At 37.0% G+C, this 23,735-nt stretch overlaps 1 protein-coding gene across 11 annotated transcripts in view; it reads left to right on the top strand.

Annotated features, from left to right (window-relative positions):
* Positions 1-5,705: 5,705 nt before the first annotated feature.
* YTHDF3 (YTH N6-methyladenosine RNA binding protein 3) overlaps positions 5,706-23,735 on the top strand; it is a 40,380-nt gene continuing 22,350 nt past the window's right edge. The window contains exons 1-6 of one of the 11 annotated variants that reach the window (XM_034668123.1): positions 5,706-6,212; positions 6,707-6,731; positions 8,116-8,183; positions 10,075-10,220; positions 12,575-12,660; positions 21,323-22,921. In XM_034668123.1, coding sequence (XP_034524014.1) covers positions 10,163-10,220; positions 12,575-12,660; positions 21,323-22,921 — 1,743 coding nt within the window. In that variant the 5' untranslated portion in view covers positions 5,706-6,212; positions 6,707-6,731; positions 8,116-8,183; positions 10,075-10,162. Of the gene's footprint in view, positions 6,213-6,243; positions 6,524-6,706; positions 6,732-8,115; positions 8,184-8,936; positions 8,990-9,022; positions 9,038-10,074; positions 10,221-12,574; positions 12,661-21,322; positions 22,922-23,735 lie in introns of those variants that run through there. The other 10 variants (XM_034668121.1, XM_034668120.1, XM_034668124.1 and 7 more) reach the window with 10 other exon arrangements.

Raw genomic sequence — 23,735 nt, forward strand, 5'->3', positions numbered from 1 at the left:
CCTTCTGCTAATGAGGGCACAGCAAGACTGTGTCAGCAAGGGGCACCTGGGTGGCTCATCGGTTAAGCATCTGCCTTTGGTTCAGGTCATGATCCCAGGGTCCTGGGATCAAGTCCCTTGTCAGGCTTCCTGCTCAGCAGAAATCCTGCTTTTCCCTCTCCCTCTGCTGCTCCCCTGCTGTGCTCTCTGTCAAATAAGTAAAAATAAAATCTTAAAAAAAAAAAAAGAATGTGCCAGCTATGTACCAGAAAGAGGGCCCTCACTAGAACGTGACCAAACAGGTCTTGATCTTGACTTCCCAGACTCCAGAACTGTGAGGAATAATTTTCTGTTGCTTCCAAACTACTCAGTCTGTGGTATTTTGTTATAACAGCCTGAAGGAACTCAGGACATTCTAGGCAGAGAAGCCTTTGGAAATAAAAAGATGATTCTGCAAGTTGCCCCTGAACAATGGGGATCACAATATTGAGTACTTCGTGTAAAATTATGTGACCCCCAAATCTATTAGTTCCACCAGTGTTGATGAGTAATTCAAAAAACATCCCTTCCACGGCTACCAACAGTCTGTAATTCTATATTCACGTGTGGGCCACTGCCAGTTACCCATGTCACTTTTGCAGTGGCGGAAAGAGATGCAGTCTGTGCTGGCCCCTCTGGCCCTCTGTATCTTAAGCCTGAGGTACCTGATGCTTTGCTTTTCTACAACTGTCCCACCTGCAGCCTGAGACCAATGAGCCACCATATCCATAAGGGAGAGGGGAGCGCTTTGGTTTGGAGTTGATGGGGGAGCAACTACTTTATTTCTGCATGTACCCTACAGGGCTGAAATCAGTGGCAACTCATTTCTCATTGGCCTGGGAGAGAATTCTCTTGTCTAGTCCCATCATACTATTGGGAGTGGGGGAAGGGAAGGAGTAAGACTTGGTGAGAATCAGTACTTCTTTACAAGTCAGCAATTCCAAGATTCTTGTCCCCTCCCCCATTATACCACTGCTGAGTTACTCCCTTCATGCTCCTGTTCGCCATGCTCCCACCATCTAGATTTTTCCTCTTTCACTGCCCATGTAAATGTTATCCACTCTTCAAGGTCCACTTCCTGATGTCTACTGATCTCCTAGAACTTACATGGCACTGAGCATATTAATTTTATTATTTTGGAAAAAGCAGAGGACTTTCCAAAAAATTGCCTAAAACTTGTTCAGAAAACTGGCCTAATCATCTGAAAAACTATGTTCTAATTCCAGCTCTAGCATTTTATCTCCTATTATGATCTAAGTCTAAATTTCTTCTTTTGCAAATGAACTATATACTACCTAACCTATCTCAGAGGACTGAGGTGATGCTCCTATAAGAATGTAAATCACAAACTGTAAATCACTGTCCTACGGAGGCATTAGCGTGGCATATTTTATCTTCATAATTAGACAAGTTCTTTTGAGTATAAGATCATGTCTTTTTTGCATTTCCCCCAAAATGATTCATGATGTGCTATAATCACAGAAAGCATTCAGTATTTGTCAATTAATAAATAGTATTATTTTTACTAAAGAAGAGGTCTTTTGTTCAGTTTCAGGAGCTTTGTACACTCTATTATAAAATTTAATTAACACACTCATTCAATGTTTTAAAAATCTAGTGCTTTTTCTGATTTTTGAATGACATTTACAAACAAGTATTGTCTTTTTGTACTCTTTTACAATCCAAATCTAATTTACTGCTTATGCTAGATTTATCAGAAATATCAAAATTTTTTATTTGAAATTTCTGATTTCAAAAAAACCCACTTGTAAAACAGAACTGGAATTCTTCAACATTTTCATATTAAAAATGAATATTTTTTCTTTCAAAATCTTTTATTTGATATATATGTGAAATTCAGGAAGTACAAATTGCATTTAATAACATGTACTCAGTCTTTGAACTTATGGTGGATTTAGTATCGACAAAAATGTTGTATTTTTACTTTTTTTAATTTTTGAGTATAGTTAACACGCAATGTTACATTAGTTTCGGGTATGCAACATACTGATTTAACAAGTTTATACATTATGCTATGCTCACCACAAGTATAGCTACCATCTGTCATCATACAACATTATTATAATATCATTGACTATATTCCTTATGCTGTGCCTTTTATTTCTGTGATTTATTCATTTCATAACTTGAAGCCTGTACCTCCCACTCCCCTTCACCCATTTTTCCCATTGCTCCTCCCCTTCCCCTCTGTTTATAGATCTGATTCTGCTTTGCATTTATTCGTTTGTTTTTTTTAAATTCCACATGAGTGAAATCCTATTTGTCTTTCTCTGACTTAGAATTAGCATAATACCCTCTAGATCCTTCCATGTTGTTGCAAATGGCATGCTCTCATCCTTTTTTATAGTTATGTAATATTCCTGTGTGTGCATTCATCTATCAATGGACACTTAGGTCAGTTCCATATCTTGGCCATTGTAAATAATGCTAAAATAAATATAGGGGTGTGTGCATCTTTTTGAATTAGTGTTTTTGTTTTTGGGTGGGGTAAATGCCCAGTAGTGGATGCACCAATTTATATTCTTACCAACAGTGTATGAGGGATCCTTTTCCTCCACATCCTTGCCAACTGTTATTTCTTCTCTTTTCGATTTTAGCCATTCTGACAGGAGCAAGGTGACAGCTCATTGTTGTTTTGATTTGCATTCCCTGAAGAGTGACGTTGAACATCTTTTCATCTGTCTGTTAGACATCTTTTCATCTGTCTGTTAGACATCGGTTTATCTCCTCTGGAAAAATTTCTATTCAGGTCCTCTGGCCATTTTTAAATGGATTGTTTGTTTTTTGAGAAAAATGTTAACTTTAAAACATCTGGCTAAATCTGATTTTCCCATGGGCTAAAAGGTTATGTCTGACATTCTGTGACTTCACCACCACTTTTAATCAACTACAAATGACATACTTGTTTAATCTACACATTGCTTTCTAATATATTTTACTCAGAGACTCACAGTATTCATATAAAATTTTAATAATCCAGTATCCTAGTATGCACCTACAAGAGAAAAGAGCTCTTACTTATTATATTGTGTCAATCACTATTGTCACTTTAAATACAGTTGATTCCTATTATTCCTGGATTCTGTATTTGCAAATGCCTACTCAGTTAAAATTTATTTGTAACCCCACAAACAATACTCCAGTGCTAAGTAAGGAAGTGAATCTGACACATGGCCACCCAGAACAGTTTCCAAGTTTCCTTCAACCAGGTATTTTTGTAAGACTGTGTCTAGTTAGTTGGAGGTAGGTAGAAGCAGGCAATACAATTTCTCAAAATGTCCGCAAAGGAAAGAGACATGCCTTTCTTCACCTTGCTTTCTGGTGGTAGAAATGTGATTATGACCTTAAGCAGCCATCTTGGCTCACAGGTGGAAGTGTTATCCCGAGGATGGTGGAACAACAGGCTAGGAGTCTGGATACCTAACACTGTGACAATAGCCCAAGCCCTGGACGACCTCCAGATTTCTTTTATGTGAGAGAAAAACAGACCTCTTGCTTAAGTTCCTGTTATTTTCAACTTGATGTCACCTGCAGCCGAACCTAATTTTAAGTGATACAAAAAGTCATGAAGAAGTATAGGGCCATTGCTTAGAGTTGTACAGAGAAGTCCACCACATCAGGCACCAAGATGGCTGATGGGCAAATGGGCCTGAAACCCAACCTACCCATTCCTTCCCCAGCTTTGAACAGTGTTTTTTTGTTTTTGTTTTTTTAACCAAGAGCCTGATATACCCGTGGCCCTGTAGAAAAGTGAAATTTTGTCTAGAATCAAAACTCTAGAGCAGCATTTTCCAAAATTTCATCTGCATACTCCTGGAGGCACTGGAAATGTAGTCTCCTTGATGTACTTCAAAAAATCATATTTAATACTAAATTAAATGGGCTTATATTTCATGGTAGTTACCATTCCATTCTGCAAGTTCAGACCTCAATGCCAGGAAGGGCAATAAGCAAGGAAGGAGACTGTTGAGGGGCAGGAATGAAAGAGAACAGAAGCTCATCAAACATCATGTCATCAGGCGGTATTTTATGGAGGCTAGAGTGCAAACCCTGGAGCCAAACTGCCCGTATTTAAATCCTGGCTCTCAGTGAATAGCTGTTGTTATTTTGGGTGTGTTCCTTAACCTCACCGTGTGCCAGTTTTTGTAACAGAATTAACACACAAAGATGATGTGAAGATTTAAATAACTATTACAGTGCTTGACACATAATGAACACTCAATGAATGTAAGATACTACCACCATTCTGGTAATTATTTAGCAAAGAAATCTGAAACTATCCATGCTTGTTGAAAGCTTATTTATTTATTTTTGCCGGAAATTGTACATATCTGACCTTACTTTTAGTTATCAGGAAACTAAGGCTTAGAAAAATTCAGTAACTTTCCCAAGGTTATGCAACGAATTCTAGTCCAGCCAGGAATCAAACTCCGATAGATTGGATTCCAAAGCCATGGTTTTTAACAAAGATAATTAAGGACAAGGCCTGCAAGATTTCACAAGTCTCCTCTTGTATACTCTTCCTCACGCATAGAATGTAGCAGCAAACTCTTTCACACTAATAAAGAGTGGAGGATGGGTAGACTGGAGAGACTGAGAACAAGAACGGAAGGGTGGGAGAAGTCTTAGAAGTAGCAAGTGTTCAGCCTGAGCTGAAAATCCGGCTGAATCCCTGGGACCTGTGGCAAAATGAGAGAGCGTGGGAAGCTGACCAGATCTGAAAAATGCCTCTTGGTTATTTATATGAAGCAGTGGACTCTCAAGTTTCAGTTTTATTTCTCAGAGCTTCTAAAATACTGTTGCATCGTGAAACACAAAAAGAATCCTATAATCCAACAATTTTATACTTTCTCAATTATCACTTATCTGACGGCTTTTAAGTAAAGAAAGGATTTAGTCATCTAAATTATTTTTTTAGAGTCCACGTCACACCTATTAGGCAAGGAATCTTTGCCTTTATTGAAAAGATGTTATTTCAACAAAACTTTCAAAATGTTGCAAATCGGCTGCTTTGGTTTTGCCAGTTTGCAAAAAAGTAACTTAACCAGTTTCTTTCGAAACTAACTTTTACGATTGAAAAACGTCCTGTAACTAACTATGTGTATCTTTCCCTAGATTACTTTATAACATTAGGGGAGGGGAACCCAAGTGCGGGAATTGGGTGGTAAATTTGACTCCAGAGGTTACGGATTAATTATGAGTTTTTCTGAGCATGTACCCGGGGTTTGGCGAGAACGAACATTTGCTGGCGCACCTCCTCTCGGCGTTAGTGCCCAGAACGCTAACCCAGCCACTTTCGCTGCACGTGCTGGCTCGTGCGGAAGGCCCAGCAACTCTGTCCCGAGGGCGGTTGACTCACCCAGCCGCCCACGTGGCCTTGGATAGCCTCAGGAGGCTCTGGCTGAGGCCCGGCCGCCGTTGCTCGCTCAACCCGGGCGGGTGCGGCTGTGGCTGCGACGCCGCAACCCACCAAGCTCCGCTCCGCCACCAGGAGGGCGCCGCCGGCACTACGCCTTCGACCCCGCTCTACTCCCAGGCAGCCGCCGTCTCCCGCCCCGGCCTACTTCCTGCCCAGAGCGCGAGGGCATCTCGCTCGGGCCCGCTTCCCGCTGCCTCCGCCTGCCGCGCGCCCTGCAGCCCGCGAGCCACACAGAAGGAAGCCACTGAAGCGTCCCTGGAAGGTGGCGCTCGCCGCCGCACAGGCGCACTCCTTCCCCGGCGCATGCGTCCAGGGGCCGGCCAGCGGTCCCCGTCTCCGGTGACGTGGCGACGCGCAGGCGGAGCCAAGGTCGGTAGCTGGCGGGCAGGCGGGTGGGGGAGGAAGAGCGAGGTGAGCAGGGACGTCAGAGTGGAGAGCGGAAGGTCAGGGAGGCTCAGAGCGGAAGTGAGACTAAGGCGTCTGTCCGCCATTGTGGACCCGAGGAGCGAAGAGCGAGAGGGGGAAGAGGAACCTGCACGCCGAAAAGAAGGGCCCCTTCCACGGACCCCGGAGCGCGAGGCCCTCTTTCTGGCTTCTGAACGAGCGGCGGCAGCGGCGCCGGCTGGATCAGTCACTCGGCGGAGGGCGGCAGCCAACTGCTGTGAGTGCACGGGGAGAGGCCCAAGCGGCGGCGGCGGCGGCGGCAGCAGCTCTCGGGTTGCGGTGAAGAATGTCAGCCACTAGCGTGGATCAGGTGAGGGAGCAGAGGCCTCAGGCTCGGCGAAGGCCCGAGCCCTGGAGCTCCACCCTCGCGTGGGGCTTCGGCTCCTCCCCGTCGCCGCCGCTGCCGGCCCTATAACGGTGCCTTGGGCGCAAGTTGCTGCGGTCCTGCCGCCCGGGCCGGGGCGTGCGCCCTGCCCCGGAGGCTGCGGCCGACATGGTCGGCCACGGGGCCGCGGTGGGTGGGGGAACGACCGCTCCCCTAGGGGCCTTAGGGCACATCTGAGGGCGGCAGACGTGGGGTTGAGACCGGGCGAGCTCTGGGAGACGGATTTCGAGTGGCGGGTAGGAGGTTTAAAGACTGGGGGTGGTTGGGAAATTGGAGGCTGTGGAGGATGTGGTGGGTTTTACTCCTACGCGGATTGTTGAAAATAACTTGTCTTTGATAATGTCTTTGATTAACACACTTTCTCTCTCCCCCCCCTTTTTTTTCCTTCTCATTACCACACCTTTCGTCTTGCTGCGCAGAGACCTAAAGGGCAAGGAAATAAAGGTGAGTTTGAGTATTTTTATCTTATTTCCTAATGTTCGTCTTATGTCACTTTTAAACTTTGCCAGGGCCTTTTTGTTTGTTTTTGCTCCAGTTTTTTTGTTTGTTTTGAAATGTATGTTTAGAGAAATATTCATCACGACCGGAGCAGCCAAATGTTATCCAAAACTTCGGTAGTTCCTTGCTTGGAAGCCTATTTTATAGAAACCAAAGTGGTACAAAAAAATAGTTTTCTTAGTTGTATTTCAGTTAAGGAGGTATTATGAATGTGGTGACATTTCTTTAATTTTGCAATTTATCTGTATTATGTAACTTCTACCACAAAAATTCTCCAAATGCGTGCAAATAAGTGGACATTTTGTTCGACATTGCTGGGTTATGTTAGGAAATGCAACTCAAGTTGCATTCCATGTCACATTAGTGAAAATTGTACTCTTAACCACTGGTTCTAGTAAAGTCAGTTACAATGAGGCAGTAACATGAGTGAGATCAAAACTGAACAGGCATGTCATCTTGCTGTGTAGCCCTGATTGCAAGGTGTGACTCAATCTGGTATGTTAGAAAGGACTGGGAAGGAAAAAATAAGGTTTCTGCTCTGGCTCTACGATTTACTCTTCAGTTAAAAAAAACAAAAAACCACTGAAAATAAAGCATTTAAAAAAAATAAGTGTATTTTGAGTCTATTAATATGGAACAATACAGTCAACTGACTGAAACATTATGACATTAATCATGTGACAGTAAGTATAGAACAATAACTGCTTTCTTGGGATTGTGCCAATTAACATTACAGTGAATTATATATTTATAACATTTTGTAATAGGGCTTGAAATTAGACTAAATAGAATTATGCTTCCTGTTTTGTATTTCAGTTAGTAAAGTATTACCTAGAAAATAAGATGTACAATAGCTTTTTAGATATAAGTTCAAGGTCTTTATTGGTGCTTGTTATATTCTTAGGGTTTTTATTTGCCTTTGCAAATTTGAAAAGAATAGGTTCTGAGTACTCAGCTCAGTTAATTTTCTTTGAGTTGTAGTACAGTTTACCTGAGAATTTGTATATACAAGATAAATGGCACTGTATCAGGTAGCATAAATTTATTGCTTTGTTTTGATTAAAGATGTATTTTGGGGGAGTATATACACATTTAGAAGTTTTAATTTTTAGAGTTAAAAGTTTAATTTTAGAATTATTTTCTGTTTAAGTATAAACCTCAGAATTTGATATTGTTTATTTTAAATGTTTTAAAATATTTATTTGTAAATTTGAAAAGAATGATCCATTAATTTTTTTTTTTTGCTAGTCTGCTCATGAGGAAGTATATAGAGTTGGAGATATTTGAAATCTGTGGTCATTATTGCCTAGCATAAATTATTTTATCCTAGATCTGTGGGGAGGTGGCACTTTGCAAGGCTATTTGAAATGCTAAGTGTTTTGTGTTACCTGCTTTAAGGTAAGTATGCAAGTTCAATGAGGTATTTACTTGCTTGACAAAACAAAATAAAGCATCTACAGCATTGTAAGCCATTATTGAATTACTCTAAGTTTGATTGCAATGTAATCTTTCAGTTAGGTGTGTCCTAGTGATATCTTTGAGATAGATAAAAGTTACCTATGACAGTAATTGCATATTGACATTTATAAGTAAGTATTTTTTGGGGTGTTAAAAATTTTTTGATCCATCAGCATAACCTCTTTTATATGTATCTAGACACACACAAAGTATTTATTTGGATAGCTCTTTATTCCAAGAAATTTTCTTTCTTTCACCCTTATTGTTGCATTCATAGTTTTATCCATGGATAGAACGATGGACTGGGATTCCTAGGAGACCTGTGTTCTAATACTTCCTGTGGCAACTGACTTGCCAAGTGAGCTTGAACACATTGCACCTTTTGGTCAGAATTTCCCCTCTATCTACAAAACAAAATTGATAATTCTAGCTGTAAATCCTATCGAATGTTATGAGGAATTACAGTTACAGTAGTCCACTGATCTAGTTGCCATTTTATTTGCTGGATTTATTGTCGCCTTCCTCACCTCATCTATTTTTAAGGTGTAGGGAGACTGTTGCCTAAGACATGGCAGGAGGGAAAAACTCTACTGGCCTAAGAGTATTGGTAATCATTTAAGATGCTTTAAAATAGTAGATGCTGCAAGTGCACAAATACACATATACATCACTTGTATTTTTATGCCCCTGCAGGGAGAATTACAAGGCGAAGGCAGCACCTCCAGTGAACTGATACAAGTAGCTATGTGTGTGTTTGAGAAAAACTACTGTGCCTTAGCTGACTTGGTTTTCAGGCTAGTCAAATTGTTCTACAGTTATTCTGTTTACTTTTGTGAAGCAGAAAGCAGTTATTTTTCTTGAACTACATCCTGAGTAGTCTAAGAATATAAGTATTAAACCAGCTTCTCAAACATGAAAAATACATGTTGCTGAGGAGTTGTCAAAGTTCTGAAAGCATAATCCTTTTCAGAAGACTTAATTTCAGAGATGCTGTATTTCTTTTCTGTATTATCTTCATTTGACACTATGAACCTAACACCTGTCTTAGTGTCTTTGATTTTCTAAGTTTTTTCCTGTATATCCTAAAGGATTTAAGTGCACTAACAGCACTACAATTTCAAAGGAATTCTATATCAATCTCTTTGTAAGGCAAAAATGCTTTCATAGTATAAGTAATAATTCTAGGTTTACTTTTTTTGTAAGTTTGAGTTCTTTTTAGTTAATAGATTTCTTTATGTTAAATATTAGAACTCTTTATTATCCTTGGCTAGGGTAGTACTGAAGGATAGTAGAAATTTAAGGCTAATTATTTAACTACTAGTCCATAATTAATTAATTTTTCCTGGTTCATAATTTAAAACTGATTTTATATCACTTTTATTTATTAATAACCAGAATTTTTGCTTGCTGGAATAAAAGGGTACCTCCTTTCCCTGCAGGCACCACAGATAAAAGTGTCAGATCCTGTACTCCTAGCAGCCTTGCTACCAGCTTCCTCCTGTGCCTTAAGTGTATAAATAGACAAATATATGGAAAGGAATTTATCTTTTCCCTCCTCTCTTCCCCCATCCCTTCCCAACAGAGAGACAGAATTGTTGGGTAAAACTGCAGTTTAAAAGAATTAGGTTGAATTTGGCTGTATTCAGTGTTTCAGAAAAATAGTGGAAAATGCAGTGTTTTGGCAGTATTCTTTTGTATCCTCTCCCCACACTCCCTCTGGAAATGATTGCAAAGCACTTATATTGTCATTTTAGGCTTCATTTTATTATTAATCCTCAAAACATTCCTATAAGGAGATAGAGGGTATATGGTATTGTCGCTGTTTTTGTAGGTGGGAAAACATGATGCACAGATCTGTTGACTTTCCTAACTTGATGTAGTCAGGACCAGAGCAAAGAATCACCTGGCTCCTAAGGCCCATGTTCTATCTTGATTTGACTCTGCTTCATAGAGCAGAGGAAACAGGCGAAGAATCATGTAAGTCATCTGTTCTTTTTTCCCTGAAGAACTTGTACAGACTATGGAACTGGCTTGGATATCTTTGCTATTTAATGGCTTTCAGTCTCCAAGACATTAGATTGTCATTAAGTAATGTTCAAAAACTAAAGTCTTTAAGACAGTTGAATTTCTTAAGGAAAGGTATGCTTCTGAAACTCAAGGGCTAGCTTCTTATTCAGAGTCTAATTTAATGCAAATTGCTTGTCAGTATTCATGAAATACTTTTAATTAAATATTTTTTCCTTGGGTTGACATACTCCTTGAATAATCTTTTAGAGCTTTTTGGACATATTTATGCATCATTGATGCACAGACTGTAGACTGTATATTTACTTAGTGCATGAGAATATTTTGTTCTTAGTCTCAGCATCTTAGAATTAGAAGAGAAAGAATAGAACAGAGGAAATGAGTAAGGATAGCACCATAATATAAATTTAGATAGATTTTAAGTGGGTACTTTTTTACTGTATTAGCAGCATGGACTAAATTTCTGAGAATCTAATGAATACAAGAATTAGATAGTTGTAATTTTGAAATGGATAGCTGTTTCAGATAATAACATATACTAGTGTCATAGTCCAGTAGTGTAGTGAGGATTTTTTTTCCAGAGGTAAGAGACAGTGTATAACCACTTTTGATAAAGGGGTGGTAAAGCCAGTGGTAAAGGACAAGTGTGTTAGATCTTTGGGGGTGAAATAATTAGCTCACCAGAAATAACCTAATGTTCCCTCCTCTTTATTTTTGTTACTAGTGGCTGTTACATATTTAAATTCTAAGGAGCACATTTAGCTCAACCCTGGTTCTTGCAGTCCTTACCAATACAGTTAAACCACCTCAGTGGAGCCAAGATCAAGGTGACCTTCATGTTGCTCTTGTGATTTGAGGGCAATGTAGTGTCATAAAAGGTCTACTTTGAAGGCTTCACAGAGTAGTATCATTTCTTTGAGTGATCATTGCTGCTCAGTGGGTGGCAAAGAATGAAGGGATTTCACCTATCTTTGCTCCCATGCCACTGTCAGCTTGTAATATTACATTTTTGGTGATCTAAACTCTTGGAAAATTAAGGAAAATAAAGATGTAATGATGCTGTAGAGGAACACACAACTTAAAGCCATTGCCCCCAGCCTTGACTTACAATAACTTTGTGACACTGTATTTTTAAGCAGTGAATTTTCAGATACTGAAAGGGTTTTTTTGTTTTTGTGTCTTAAGGGATTAGTCAACATTCATAAGAAACTTTCAGCTTTTTTCATCTCACATGTGTTTCAAAAGTAGAATAGTATATTTAGACAGTGTCATCATATTAAGTTTTAGCCTTGTAAAAACTTCTGTTTATGTGGTCCTGAAGTAATTCATAATCTTATTTGGATCTTGTAATATTTTATCTAATAATAATAGCCAAGATTATTGAATACTGTCTTTGAATCCTCAGATGAAAAGAGGTAGGTACTGTCAATAAGCTCCTTGAACACAGAAGTAGAGTTAGAGAGGCTGAATCACTAATTAGAGATCACCCCGCCTCTCAGTGTTAGACTTGGGATTCAAACCCAGGACCTTACTTCTAGTCTGTGCTCAAAAGCACTCTGAGACAGCATTCAGAGAATAACAACTTTAAAAAGCATTTTTGGAAATGATCTCTGAACAAATACAGCACTATAAATTTTTCTTTGGTTTTCTTATGTGTTGGAAGAATAATCATGGTTATCTTTAGTGTCTTCGTTTGTACTTTTAAGTGAAAGTTTTCATAATTTTTTGGTTTAGAATTAGGGGCCTTTTTATTTAGATTTTTTAGAATTTATTCACTGTGATAACTGCTTCAATGAGTTTTAGCCACTTTCTTTAACTGGAAACATTTAAGACATTTACTCTAACTTCAGTTACGAAGGAAAGTTATTTCATTCTTTATTTGCCTTTCTAGTACTAAATTATATAGAGATTTAACAAAGATAGAGAACATTCAGTAATCGATTATCTATAACACTATTTGAAGTGGTTATTTTAGATTCCAATATAGTATCAGGGAACCCTTCCAACAATTTAATTGCTTGCTACAATGTTGAAATTGAGATATTTACATTATGTTTTTCGGTAATGGGAAGTGTATATATAGTTTATATTTATGTAATCTTGGGTGTATACAAGATTTGTAAGTTTTTGGTGGCACATAAATATTTGTACCTAAATTAAGTTAAATTTTTAAGAGGATTTTTTAACAAAAAGAACAACTCAGGATAACTTTTTCTGAGTTGGTTGAAAAATATTGAAAATGTTAGGTTATTCTGTCAGTTTCATAAAGATAATTGCCACACATCTAATATAAACATATTTTTTAGTTTCAGTACAAAACGGTTCGATTCATCAAAAAGATGCTGTAAATGATGATGATTTTGAGCCATACTTAAGTAGCCAGACAAATCAGGTAAGTCTGACAGTCCCATATTTAGGAAATTAAACTTACATTAGTATTAATGGATTTTTCAAGTAGATATTTTAATTGAATGAGGCTAACCATAACATGTTTTAATCTAGTGTGCCTGCATAATAGTGAATAACAGTTGTAGGTTTGTGGTACGGGAAAGTTCCTTGGAAATTCTAGGTGGCTGAAACTAGATTGTGAAAGACAAAGATTTGAAGATGGACGTTATCTATATGGTATGGTTGGACTTTTTTTTAACTTTGAAAGAATTTAATCTTTAATGTTGCTGCCATATCTTCATAGCCCAAGCAAATTACAGGGTTTAATTAGCTTGTGGAAAAGGACTAGTTATGCCTGATATTTTTGGTTAAATATTGTGTTTTCTCTTTTATAAGGTATTCCAATTTGAATTTTGTTGATAATTGAAGTTTTAATACAACCGGGTAACGTAGGGAATAGAAGATTTAGAAACACGCTTGCCTTCTGTATTGTAGGCTTGGAGAATTTCATCAGATCAAATAAACTGGTGACTTTTGAGGTTCTTTTGTGTTTGGATTTTTCACAGTTCATCGTGTGAGTTTGCATACAGGTATAATTTAGATTTAAGCTTTGAAAAATGAAAGAGTATTCTTTGATCTCTTTGGTCTCTTTATACCATTTCTACATCCATTTGTTTGTTAATATAAATTTAAAAAATAAACTTTCATTATTAACCAGTTTCTTGGGAGAGAATATTCTACAATGAAACTGCTTTCGTGGTTTTGCTTAAAAAAAGATATATGAAAAATATACCATGAAATCTTAACCTAGTTTTTTTTTTAAAACTATAAAAGAACAAGGAACCAAATATCATTGCAGGCTGTTAGAATTGTAGGGAAAGTTGAAAAGAAGTAGTTCCCAATTTGTGGTATGTAGGATTTTTCTTAGGAGTGTGGAGAGCCATGGTATGTTCAACCTCATCTACCCCTTGGTCATTTCTCATTAACCACCCCCTTCTATCTGTTGATCTACATTCCTGCCTTGTGTTGGGAGGGAATAAATACATGAGAAAGAATAAAAATGGGTGATAAAATCTATAAATGTTTGGCTGCTCATAAAAGAATGAAAAGATTCATTTCATACTTATATAATCTAACTTAATGATCTTAGTAACAAATTTACTTTCCACTTAAAGGCTGTGAAAGAATGTATAACTGAAAAATAGGAAGATCATTGTTTTGAATTGCAGTGCAAATTTTAAAAGAAATGCTCAGTATTCTATTATTTGGGCCCGTACAGTAATCTCAGTTAACATCTCTTACGGAAGTGTTTCCAACTTTTTTTTTTTTTTTTTTTAAGAAATTCTGATATTACGAAGTATAGTAGATATTTTCTCGAAAAGGTCTTCATAATCAGATAAGTTTGGGAAATTGTTTTAAATATTAAATAATTGAATTTTTTTGCTACTTGATTTCATACTTTATGTTATAATGTAAAATGATTTTCTAAGACAAGGATATAGTTCTGAAGATCCTCTGACTTACTTGTTCAACCTCTGTTTTCAAGGAATTTTAATGGAATGTAAATGTTTGAGAATTGCAACCAGTAAGAATCCTCTTGTTTTACTTGGTAACACATATTATATAATTTATTTGTCACAGGGGCTTAGAAGATTGTTTTTTTTTTGGCATTCCACAGAGGTGCTTCAGGTTTGCCTAGGGAAAACCAGGGGAGGGTACTCTTGATCCCACCCCTGCAGCAACCAGAGCTATGCTTTGCTTTTTATTTGTTTTATATATTGGAATGCTGCATAAGATTGACTTGTAAAAACAAACAAACAAACAAACTTTGACAGTGTCAGAAAACCATTGTTTTTTAACAAAGAGATGTATTTAGTAAACCCAATTTTTAAATCGTATCATAAAAGTTTCCTTATGTTGGGACAAAAATATCTGTAAAAGATTTGTTTTAATGTGATGTTTAAGTAGAAAATCTTATGCTTTCTATTAATTAAGTTTTTTTATGGTATTTGAATGTATATTCATGTGTTATTTAAAGAGAAGTTTTAAAATTTGATTCCAGTAAGGCTGTACTATCCTCCCTCTCCTTGTCAGTACTAATGAATAGGTTTTTAGCAATTAGCTTTCTATAATACTAAAAGTAATTATCTGTAACCAGGCTACATATTTACCTTTGAAAGAGTACTCACGCTATAGAATGTTGAAAACTGGGTTTATTGGAGAGAAAAATTGAAAATTATCTGAAGTCTTAGAGATGATTTGTATAAGAATTTAAGTTACTTATAACAACACCTAGATTAAAAGAGAAAATTTTTAAAAATGGACCTTTTAAAGCAGGTTAGTGAAAACTGGAATTATTGGTGAGATATCTCAAGTAATTAGTTACATATTAAAATTATGTAAGCATTTATTGTTCCTTGTTCTGATCTAGCTGAAATGATTAATTAAAAAATTTTTCAATTAAATGTATAATATGTCTTTAAAATTAAACTTCTTCATCTGATTTTAATATTATGAATAAGAAAAATGGACTTTTTGTCTGGAAAAGTGTTTAATTTTTTGGCTAATGATTTAAATTGTTTTGTATACTTTGATCTAATTCAGATAAAATCCAGGGATACTTTAAAACAGGTTGTTGGCCTTCTGTGGTAGCATATTCTATTTTCTAGTGCTCAGTTTCTTAAGGGATAATTTTTATAGTTATTTGAAAAGTAAATGTTCATCCTTCAGGTCTTAAAATTAGTTCTCCAACGTTCCTCAAAATAATCGGATAATTAAGTTGATTGGAAAATTCAGGTTTAAATGGTACTGTTAAAGATGCCATATAATTTGTACATACACATATGAAGAATAACTTGGAAAAATGAAGTTTGAGTTTGAGTTCCTAGCCATGTTTGTCAGAGAAGTGGAATAGAGAACTAAGAAAGTAAAAAATATTTTGAATTTTGTTATTTATTTTCCCTGCCATCACTGCCCTTAGTTAAGGTTTTCATTATTTTTGCCTGTTGGGGTGATTTTCTAACTAGTAATTCTGTATTGCCACTCAGCAATCTTCTTAAAGCCCCCAAGGCTGTGCCACTGTCATGTTAAAGAGTTACCACAGCTTCCCAACAGTGCATATGTTTGTTATATGAGTGCCCTTCAAGTTGCTCCATTTCCCTCCCTGCCTTGTCTTTGGTCAATTTTCTCCATCTAATTTGCTTTAAGGAAATAGGAGTCACTGTTTTCTAAGAATATAAATATTTTCTGAATATTTTCTTTCATGATCTCAGTCTTCGTATTTGTATGTATGATCTGTATACACACGCACAGACTCCCATATCTATCCCTTGATGAAGTCTCTTCTGATTCCCCCAGTTACTTGCTTCCCTGCCCTTTGTACTAGAGTGCTTGTTTTGCTTTGTTTGTACTCCCATTACAGTACCTATCATTGTAGGGTGTATGTGTCTTCCCCACTAGACCTAGGAAGTGTTCCAGGTCAGAATCCATGTTCTTCATTTTTGTCTCCAGTGACTGGCACTGTATCTGGCACATAGTAGTCATTTATTAAGTATTGAATTAATGGATTGGGTTATCTGCTAGAATTAGGAAACAAAGAATTACGGTTGCTGAAATATTTAAGTTAACTGGGTACCATGTATAGTACTTTTTTTGGTGACATCCTTGTGATTAATTAGATATGTGTAGAGTATACTTTTTGAAAAGTAACAATAATATTTTTAAAGTTTTAAAAGAAAATACACAAGTATTTTGTCTTTGAATATTTTGAAAGTATTCTAAACTTCACTTTTTAATTCAGAAGTAAGTTCTGGAGTTTGAAATACGTCAAGTTCTTAATGGAAAACAGTTCTTGTTTTTCTCTGAACAAAGGTGATTTTATTGGTGAATTATGCCTTTTCCTTTCTAATTGAACTTCTGGGATATTTATAGCGTTTTCTTTCTTGGAAAGAAAGTAAAAATGGATCTTGAGTTTCTGTGTGAAAGACTAGCTATAATTGAGTTGTATTAAAATGTCTTAAGTCAGAGCAGTAATCATGAACTTCTTGTTCAAGTTTTCTTCTAGATATTGGAAAAACAATTGCTCTATATCATAAGGCTAAGAAATAATTGATATTAAAATTCTAAGGAATTTCTTTTAATTTTTTCTGTATTTTAGTTTTCAAATTTAAAAAAACTAGGGATGCTTGGGTGGCTCAGTCAGTCAAGCGTCTGTCTGTCTTCGGCTCGGGTCCTAATCCCAGGGTCCTGGGATCCAGTCCTTCATAGGGCTTGCTTCTCCCTCTGCCTGTCGCTCTCTTTGCTTGTGTGCGCATGCGCGCGCTCGCTTTCTCTGACAAATAAAATCTTAACAAAACCAAAAAACAAAAACTAAAGGCCTTACTCCTATACTTCCATATAGCACTTTGTAGTTAGCACAGTAGATTTAAAAAAATCTTTACAATTGATAAAACCAGCAGATATTCCCATTTTACCAAGAAAGTCAGGGTTAGAGAAGTTACATGATCTGATGAGATCACTGACATAGAAAGTAAAAGATTAAAGAATTGAGTCCATCATCATACCATGATGATACTCTTAAGATCTGGAGTAGGTCTGAAATTATATGTGTTTGGTGATTAATTTACATTTTGAAGGGGCAGGTTAAGGTGTATTAACAAATATAACTATTGTTGATTGAATACTCATTGTGTCTTAGGCGCCATATCTTTACTTCCTCTTAGCAGATGAGAAAACAATTCACAGTCTAAGTAACTTGGCTACTTTCACATAGCTGATTAGTACCTGGGCAGGGATTAAAGTTTCCATACCTCATGGCTTCACTTCAGCCTTATGTTAAATGGCCTGTCCAGATTGTGTTTCTAGGTTTATGCTGTGGGTAAAGGGTCTGTGGATCTTTTGTTGCAAGTGTGTTTCATTCTATTCATTGATTTTTTTTAACACTTTATGTATTTATAATTGATGTTATTTTTCTCCTTCCAAATAGTTCTTTGACTTTCTTCACATCGTTTGGTTTGAAGGTTGCATTATCTTTAAAGAATATAGTAAAATTTCACTTTAACTGACTTCAGTTGTTATTTTCCATCAGTAAGTGGAACTTTTGTTCCTCTTCACTACCAAGGTAGATTCCTCTGATTGATATTCCACATAGCTGGCAGTTAAAAATTTGTCTTAAATTTGGCAGAACATGTTTTTAAACCAGTTACAGTCGAAGCTCTACTAATTCAAAATGTATTGACCATATCTTAACTTTGAAACTCTGAAAGTTTCCTATAGCTTTGTTCTTACTAGAACCCAAAATGAAGTATTGCCTTTAGAAGCTGGTTAAGTACTTTGATGGAGCTAAGGAAAAAAACATCTCACTCAGCTGAAACTACTGAAAAAACTGTAAAAAAAATGGTTAGTGTTCTTTGATAAACTGCAGAAAGCTAGCCACTTACCCAAGATACTCAAGAAGTATAGGTGGTAGCATAACACTGGACAGCTCTATAGTAAGATAGGGATAGCAGTGTATCTCTGCTTATTAGCCAGAGCTGTCTGTTTGATAGCAGTTGTGACTAATGGAACACATTTTAAAGTAATTTAGACTTACTATTTTGATAAAATCAATAATTTACAGGTGAGTAAAAATTACGATTTAAAAAAATAATTGAAAAGATACCTAATAAAAGCCCCCATAGCCAAAAGACTTTGGGCCTGGTCCAGCCCCATAGGTAACAGTTGGCAGAATTTGTTTTACCATTCCCCAGAGAAAATTGGCTTTCTTTTTTTAGGAATTAGTACAGATTAGATAATCAGTTAAAACAGAGTGGACAGACTGTAGCCTGGGGATCATATCCAGTCTATGCCCTGTTTTCTTTGAAAAAACCACTAAGCTAGTAGCTTTTTAAAGGGTTGTTTTAAAAAAAAAAGAAAAAGATGACTGAGTGACAGCAAGTAGAGATTATTTGGCTTACAAAGCTTGAAATATTTACTCTTCTACCTTTAGTTTGCTAGCCTCTGAATTATTATGGCCGTAGAGAAGTTAGGAGCTTGGTAGGTAACTGCAAAATTCAGCATTTGTGATGGTGAAATAAGAATATTCAGTGTTAAGTTAGGAGTGTAATTTTGCAAAAACTTGATTATGAGGAATGAACTTTAAAAACTTTCTACCTCGGGGTGCCTGGGTGGCTCAGTTAGTTAAGCATCTGCCTTAGGCTCAGGTCATGAACTCCATGTCCTGGGATTGAACCCCATATTGGGCTCCCGGCTCAGGGGGGAGTCTGCTTCTCCCTTTCCCTCTGCCTCTCCCACTGCTTGTGCTCTGTCTCTCAAATGAATAAATTTTAATAAATAAATAAAAATAAAAACTTTCTACCTGGTCTGATTCCAAATTTTAGTGCCAGCATTCTAAATTAAAGTTTGAAACTGATTGCCTCCCTATTCAGCACAGCTCTCTTGCTCTTCCCCCATGTGGAATTTATGTACTTCCCTGTGTTTTGTGTCTCTTTAACTGTAGGTTTTCTTTTAGAATGAATGTATCAGTATTTTTGACAGTGTAGGTATTCAGTATGTGTTTGGTTGAAATAAATAATAAATAAAAGGATCTTTTTAGTAATTTAAAAAGATAATTTTAAAAATATGTTAATCTGTTATATATATGCTATGCTGGCTGAACCGTTTATTTTTATTAAGCTTTTTAGAGTTTTCTGTTACAGGGACCTCCTTGTCACTGTGAAGCCCTATGAGTACTTTATTTTTAGCAAATAATTTAGTGGTCAGATTACACACACGTGTGTGTGTGTGTGTGTGTGAGAGATCATCATGGCTAGTAAAGTTTAATCGTTACTAATTTCTTCAAGGTTTTTTTCATTGATCACCATTGTTGGTGATCGTGAGCTTTCCTCGGGCTTCTCTTGTATTAAGCAGTCAGTATTTCCAATGTTGGTCTGTGTGATACCAGTACTGTTGTTGTGTTTCCAAAAATGTTCGTCATTTCCTTCATCCTAATATTGTGAGGATTCTTTGAATATATTTTTAAATACAGTTAATAATTACATAATACAGTTAATATGTTCAATTAAATTAGTAAACAGTAACCCATTTATTTTCCATTTTGAATATAGTAAACCGTTTTGAGTATATTTAAGAGTCATTTTTTTTCTTTAAATAGTACGAAGTGACAGAGTTGTTTTTGTTTTTAAGTCCAAGCTTTGCTGGAAATACTCAGCAAATCTATGTCACAGTTACTAATTTAAATGCAACCTTTATTTGATTCTTATAAGTTATTTTTATATCAGTTATATCAGAATCATTTCAAAGGAGAAAATAGCAAATTAACTTTCTCATAGGCAGTAGACAATTTCAACAGTTGTGAGGTGTTGTCAAAGTAACTTGATAGTGATAATATCTCAGTGTTCAATGATAAGCCTTAAAAAAAATTCAAATGAATTCCAGGTAGTATCTATGATGTTACTGTTACGTATTTATATTGATACACTTTGTTGGGTGGGAAAGTAGTGGCAGCATAGTTCTAGGACAGTAACAGAAAAAAAAAAATTAAATACTTTGCTCCAGAGAACTTAGAATGCCTGTATAAATTAAGTGAATAATCAGCCTTCAAAATGGTATTCACTCTTATAGGGGGAGTACTAGTTGTCCTGACTAGATATTTGCTTAATTTTTAAATTTTGCTAAATTCTATACATTCTAAAGGTCTGTCCAACACCTTAAAAATCATAGCTAAATCAGAGTGAAAAATCTATTCTCAGACATGTTTTTGGCCTAAAAAACCCATTTCAAAATAAATCCTTTAAGTATCTTATTTTTTACATTGGCTAGTAACAAAGTTGGGGTTCCTTTTCTTTAAATAGAATTTGGTGCCTTTATTTTTGGCAACTTACTAAATGAATGATTAGTTAGTATTCAAAACAAACAATTTAATTGCAATGATTCTGGAAAAAAAATACAGGAACTCACTGTTTCTGAATTAAAATTCTGAACAGGAAGATGATTTTATTGGGTAAAATTTGGAAATTAGAGTACAAAGAAAAGAGGCACCTGTTATCGCACCATTAAGAAACCATAGTAAGGATTTTGTTTTGATTCGTTTTCAAATCGAGAAAGACAACACGCTTAAGCAAATTTAGATCATGCCATAGGTATAATCTTGAATCATTATTTTCTTCTCAATGTGACCATTTTAATAAAAGTACAAAATTTAATTGCTGAATTGGATTCCATCATATAGATAGGTATACTGTAGTTCCTCTATTATTTGGCATAGCTTCCAGGTTTGTTTAATCTTTGCATATAAATTTTTGGATACATCAGCTGCTTAAAGTTGGCTGTAAGTGATCAATTTGTGTCTGTGGAGTTTATAATTCCAATTTTTGTAGAAGTGATGGTATTTTAAAATTGTGCCAAAGGATCTGACTCTTAAAAATTATCCCCATCCTATGCATCTCCTCCCCCCCAAAACCCCCTGCAATTTTATAACAAATATTTTAAAATAAAAATACCAGAAAATTTTTGTCTTGATAAAATTGGATTTGAAATTTTAATTTTCTCTGGAACAGGTGCATCTGTTTTTCTTTTACCTAAAACTATTTGATTTTAATCTTTCAGTCTTCTTTCCCCCTGCTCTTTAGAGGATATTTCGCTCCTGATTATGTTCTTTTGTCTTCCAGAGTAACAGCTATCCACCAATGTCAGATCCATACATGCCTAGTTACTATGCTCCGTCCATTGGATTTCCATATTCTCTTGGGGAAGCAGCATGGTCCACGGCTGGAGACCAACCTATGCCGTATCTGACAACCTATGGACAAATGAGTAATGGAGAACATCATTATATACCAGATGGTGTGTTTAGTCAACCTGGGGCATTAGGAAATACCCCTCCATTTCTTGGTCAACATGGATTTAACTTTTTTCCTGGTAATGCTGATTTCTCTACATGGGGGACAAGTGGATCTCAGGGACAATCAACACAAAGTTCTGCTTATAGTAGCAGTTATGGCTATCCACCTAGTTCTCTTGGGAGAGCTATTACAGATGGACAGGCTGGATTTGGCAATGATACTTTGAGTAAGGTGCCTGGCATTAGCAGTATTGAGCAAGGCATGACCGGACTGAAAATTGGTGGTGACCTGACAGCTGCAGTGACAAAAACTGTAGGTACAGCCTTGAGCAGCAGTGGTATGAGTAGCATTGCAACCAATAGCGTGCCCCCAGTTAGCAGTGCAGCGCCTAAACCAACCTCCTGGGCTGCCATTGCCAGAAAGCCTGCCAAACCTCAACCGAAACTTAAACCCAAGGGCAATGTGGGAATTGGGGGTTCTGCTGTGCCACCACCTCCTATAAAACACAACATGAATATTGGAACTTGGGATGAAAAGGGGTCAGTGGTAAAGGCTCCACCAACCCAACCAGTTCTGCCTCCTCAAACTATAATCCAGCAGCCTCAGCCATTAATTCAACCACCACCATTGGTGCAAAGCCAACTGCCTCAACAGCAGCCTCAGCCACCGCAACCACAGCAGCAACAAGGACCTCAGCCCCAGGCCCAGCCTCACCAAGTGCAGCCCCAACAGCAACAGCTGCAGAATCGCTGGGTAGCTCCTCGGAATAGGGGAGCTGGATTCAACCAGAACAATGGAGTGGGCGGTGAAAACTTTGGTTTAGGTGTTGTTCCTGTCAGTGCTTCACCTTCTAGTGTAGAAGTGCATCCAGTGCTGGAAAAGCTAAAGGCCATAAACAATTATAATCCCAAAGACTTTGACTGGAACCTGAAGAATGGACGTGTGTTTATAATTAAAAGCTATTCTGAGGATGACATACACCGTTCAATTAAGTACTCTATCTGGTGTAGTACTGAGCATGGTAATAAGCGTTTGGATGCAGCTTACCGTTCCCTGAATGGGAAAGGCCCACTCTATTTACTCTTCAGTGTGAATGGCAGTGGACATTTTTGTGGAGTGGCTGAAATGAAGTCTGTTGTGGACTATAATGCATATGCTGGTGTCTGGTCTCAGGATAAGTGGAAGGGCAAATTTGAAGTTAAGTGGATCTTTGTCAAAGATGTCCCCAATAACCAATTACGGCATATTCGCTTAGAAAATAATGACAACAAACCAGTTACCAATTCAAGGGACACTCAAGAGGTACCCCTAGAAAAAGCTAAGCAAGTGCTTAAAATAATTGCTACTTTCAAGCATACCACCTCAATCTTTGATGACTTTGCACATTATGAAAAGCGTCAAGAAGAGGAGGAAGCCATGCGTAGGGTAAGAGTACAGTAATTTTTTGTGTAGGGTCTTTTTAGTGGGGTGGTGTGTATGGATGGGTATTCTTTAATGCCTTTTAATATTACATTCTGAGTTTAGGAGCTTTACTCTGAAGGAAACCAACTACTTAGCTTAAGAAACAGAACCCTGTCTTCGGGGCCTCTCATGGCACATGGGCATCATTTTCTCTTCCCAAAGGTCATCCTTACTCTGAATTTGCCTGTTCTTCATACTCAAGTGATAAAGGTCATTTAGCTGTGTTCATCAAAGCTCCATAAGTTCTGCATTTAAAACTAAGCAGACTCATGAGCTGGTGAGGGACTCTAATCTAAATAATTCTAAACATTAATTTTATGCAAAAATTTGTTAGTTTGAAACAGCTTTTATAAATAAATGTTTGACTATTTTTCATATTTATGAGAAGTAAATAGACTTTTCCCCTGAAACTCTTTCCTGAACCATTTTTGTAATTTGTACTCTAAAAGCACTTGTACAAAGTATAGTGAGGATTTGGCTTTAGGAAGGCAGCTTAGAGTTGGGAAGGCATGGGCTTTTAGATTTTTACTGTAGAATTTGATTTCTTATTCTGTTATTGGCCCTCCGTGGGACTCTTAAGGGAGACTTTCCTGAAGTTATGCACTGTTTTTGCTTGCATTGTATAGGCCAGAATTTGATCACAGGGCACACAGAGCAAGACCAGCTGGGGAATGTTTTCTGTTCCAAACTACAAGAGAAAATAGGGGGTCCTATTTTTTAAGAGGAAAAGAAAGAATGGGTGGAGTAGACAACTAGCAGACTTTTCCGTAGACAGTAC

The sequence above is a fragment of the Ailuropoda melanoleuca genome, chromosome 9 (genome assembly GCF_002007445.2).
Source record: "Ailuropoda melanoleuca isolate Jingjing chromosome 9, ASM200744v2, whole genome shotgun sequence".
NCBI classification, from domain to species: domain Eukaryota; kingdom Metazoa; phylum Chordata; class Mammalia; order Carnivora; family Ursidae; genus Ailuropoda; species Ailuropoda melanoleuca.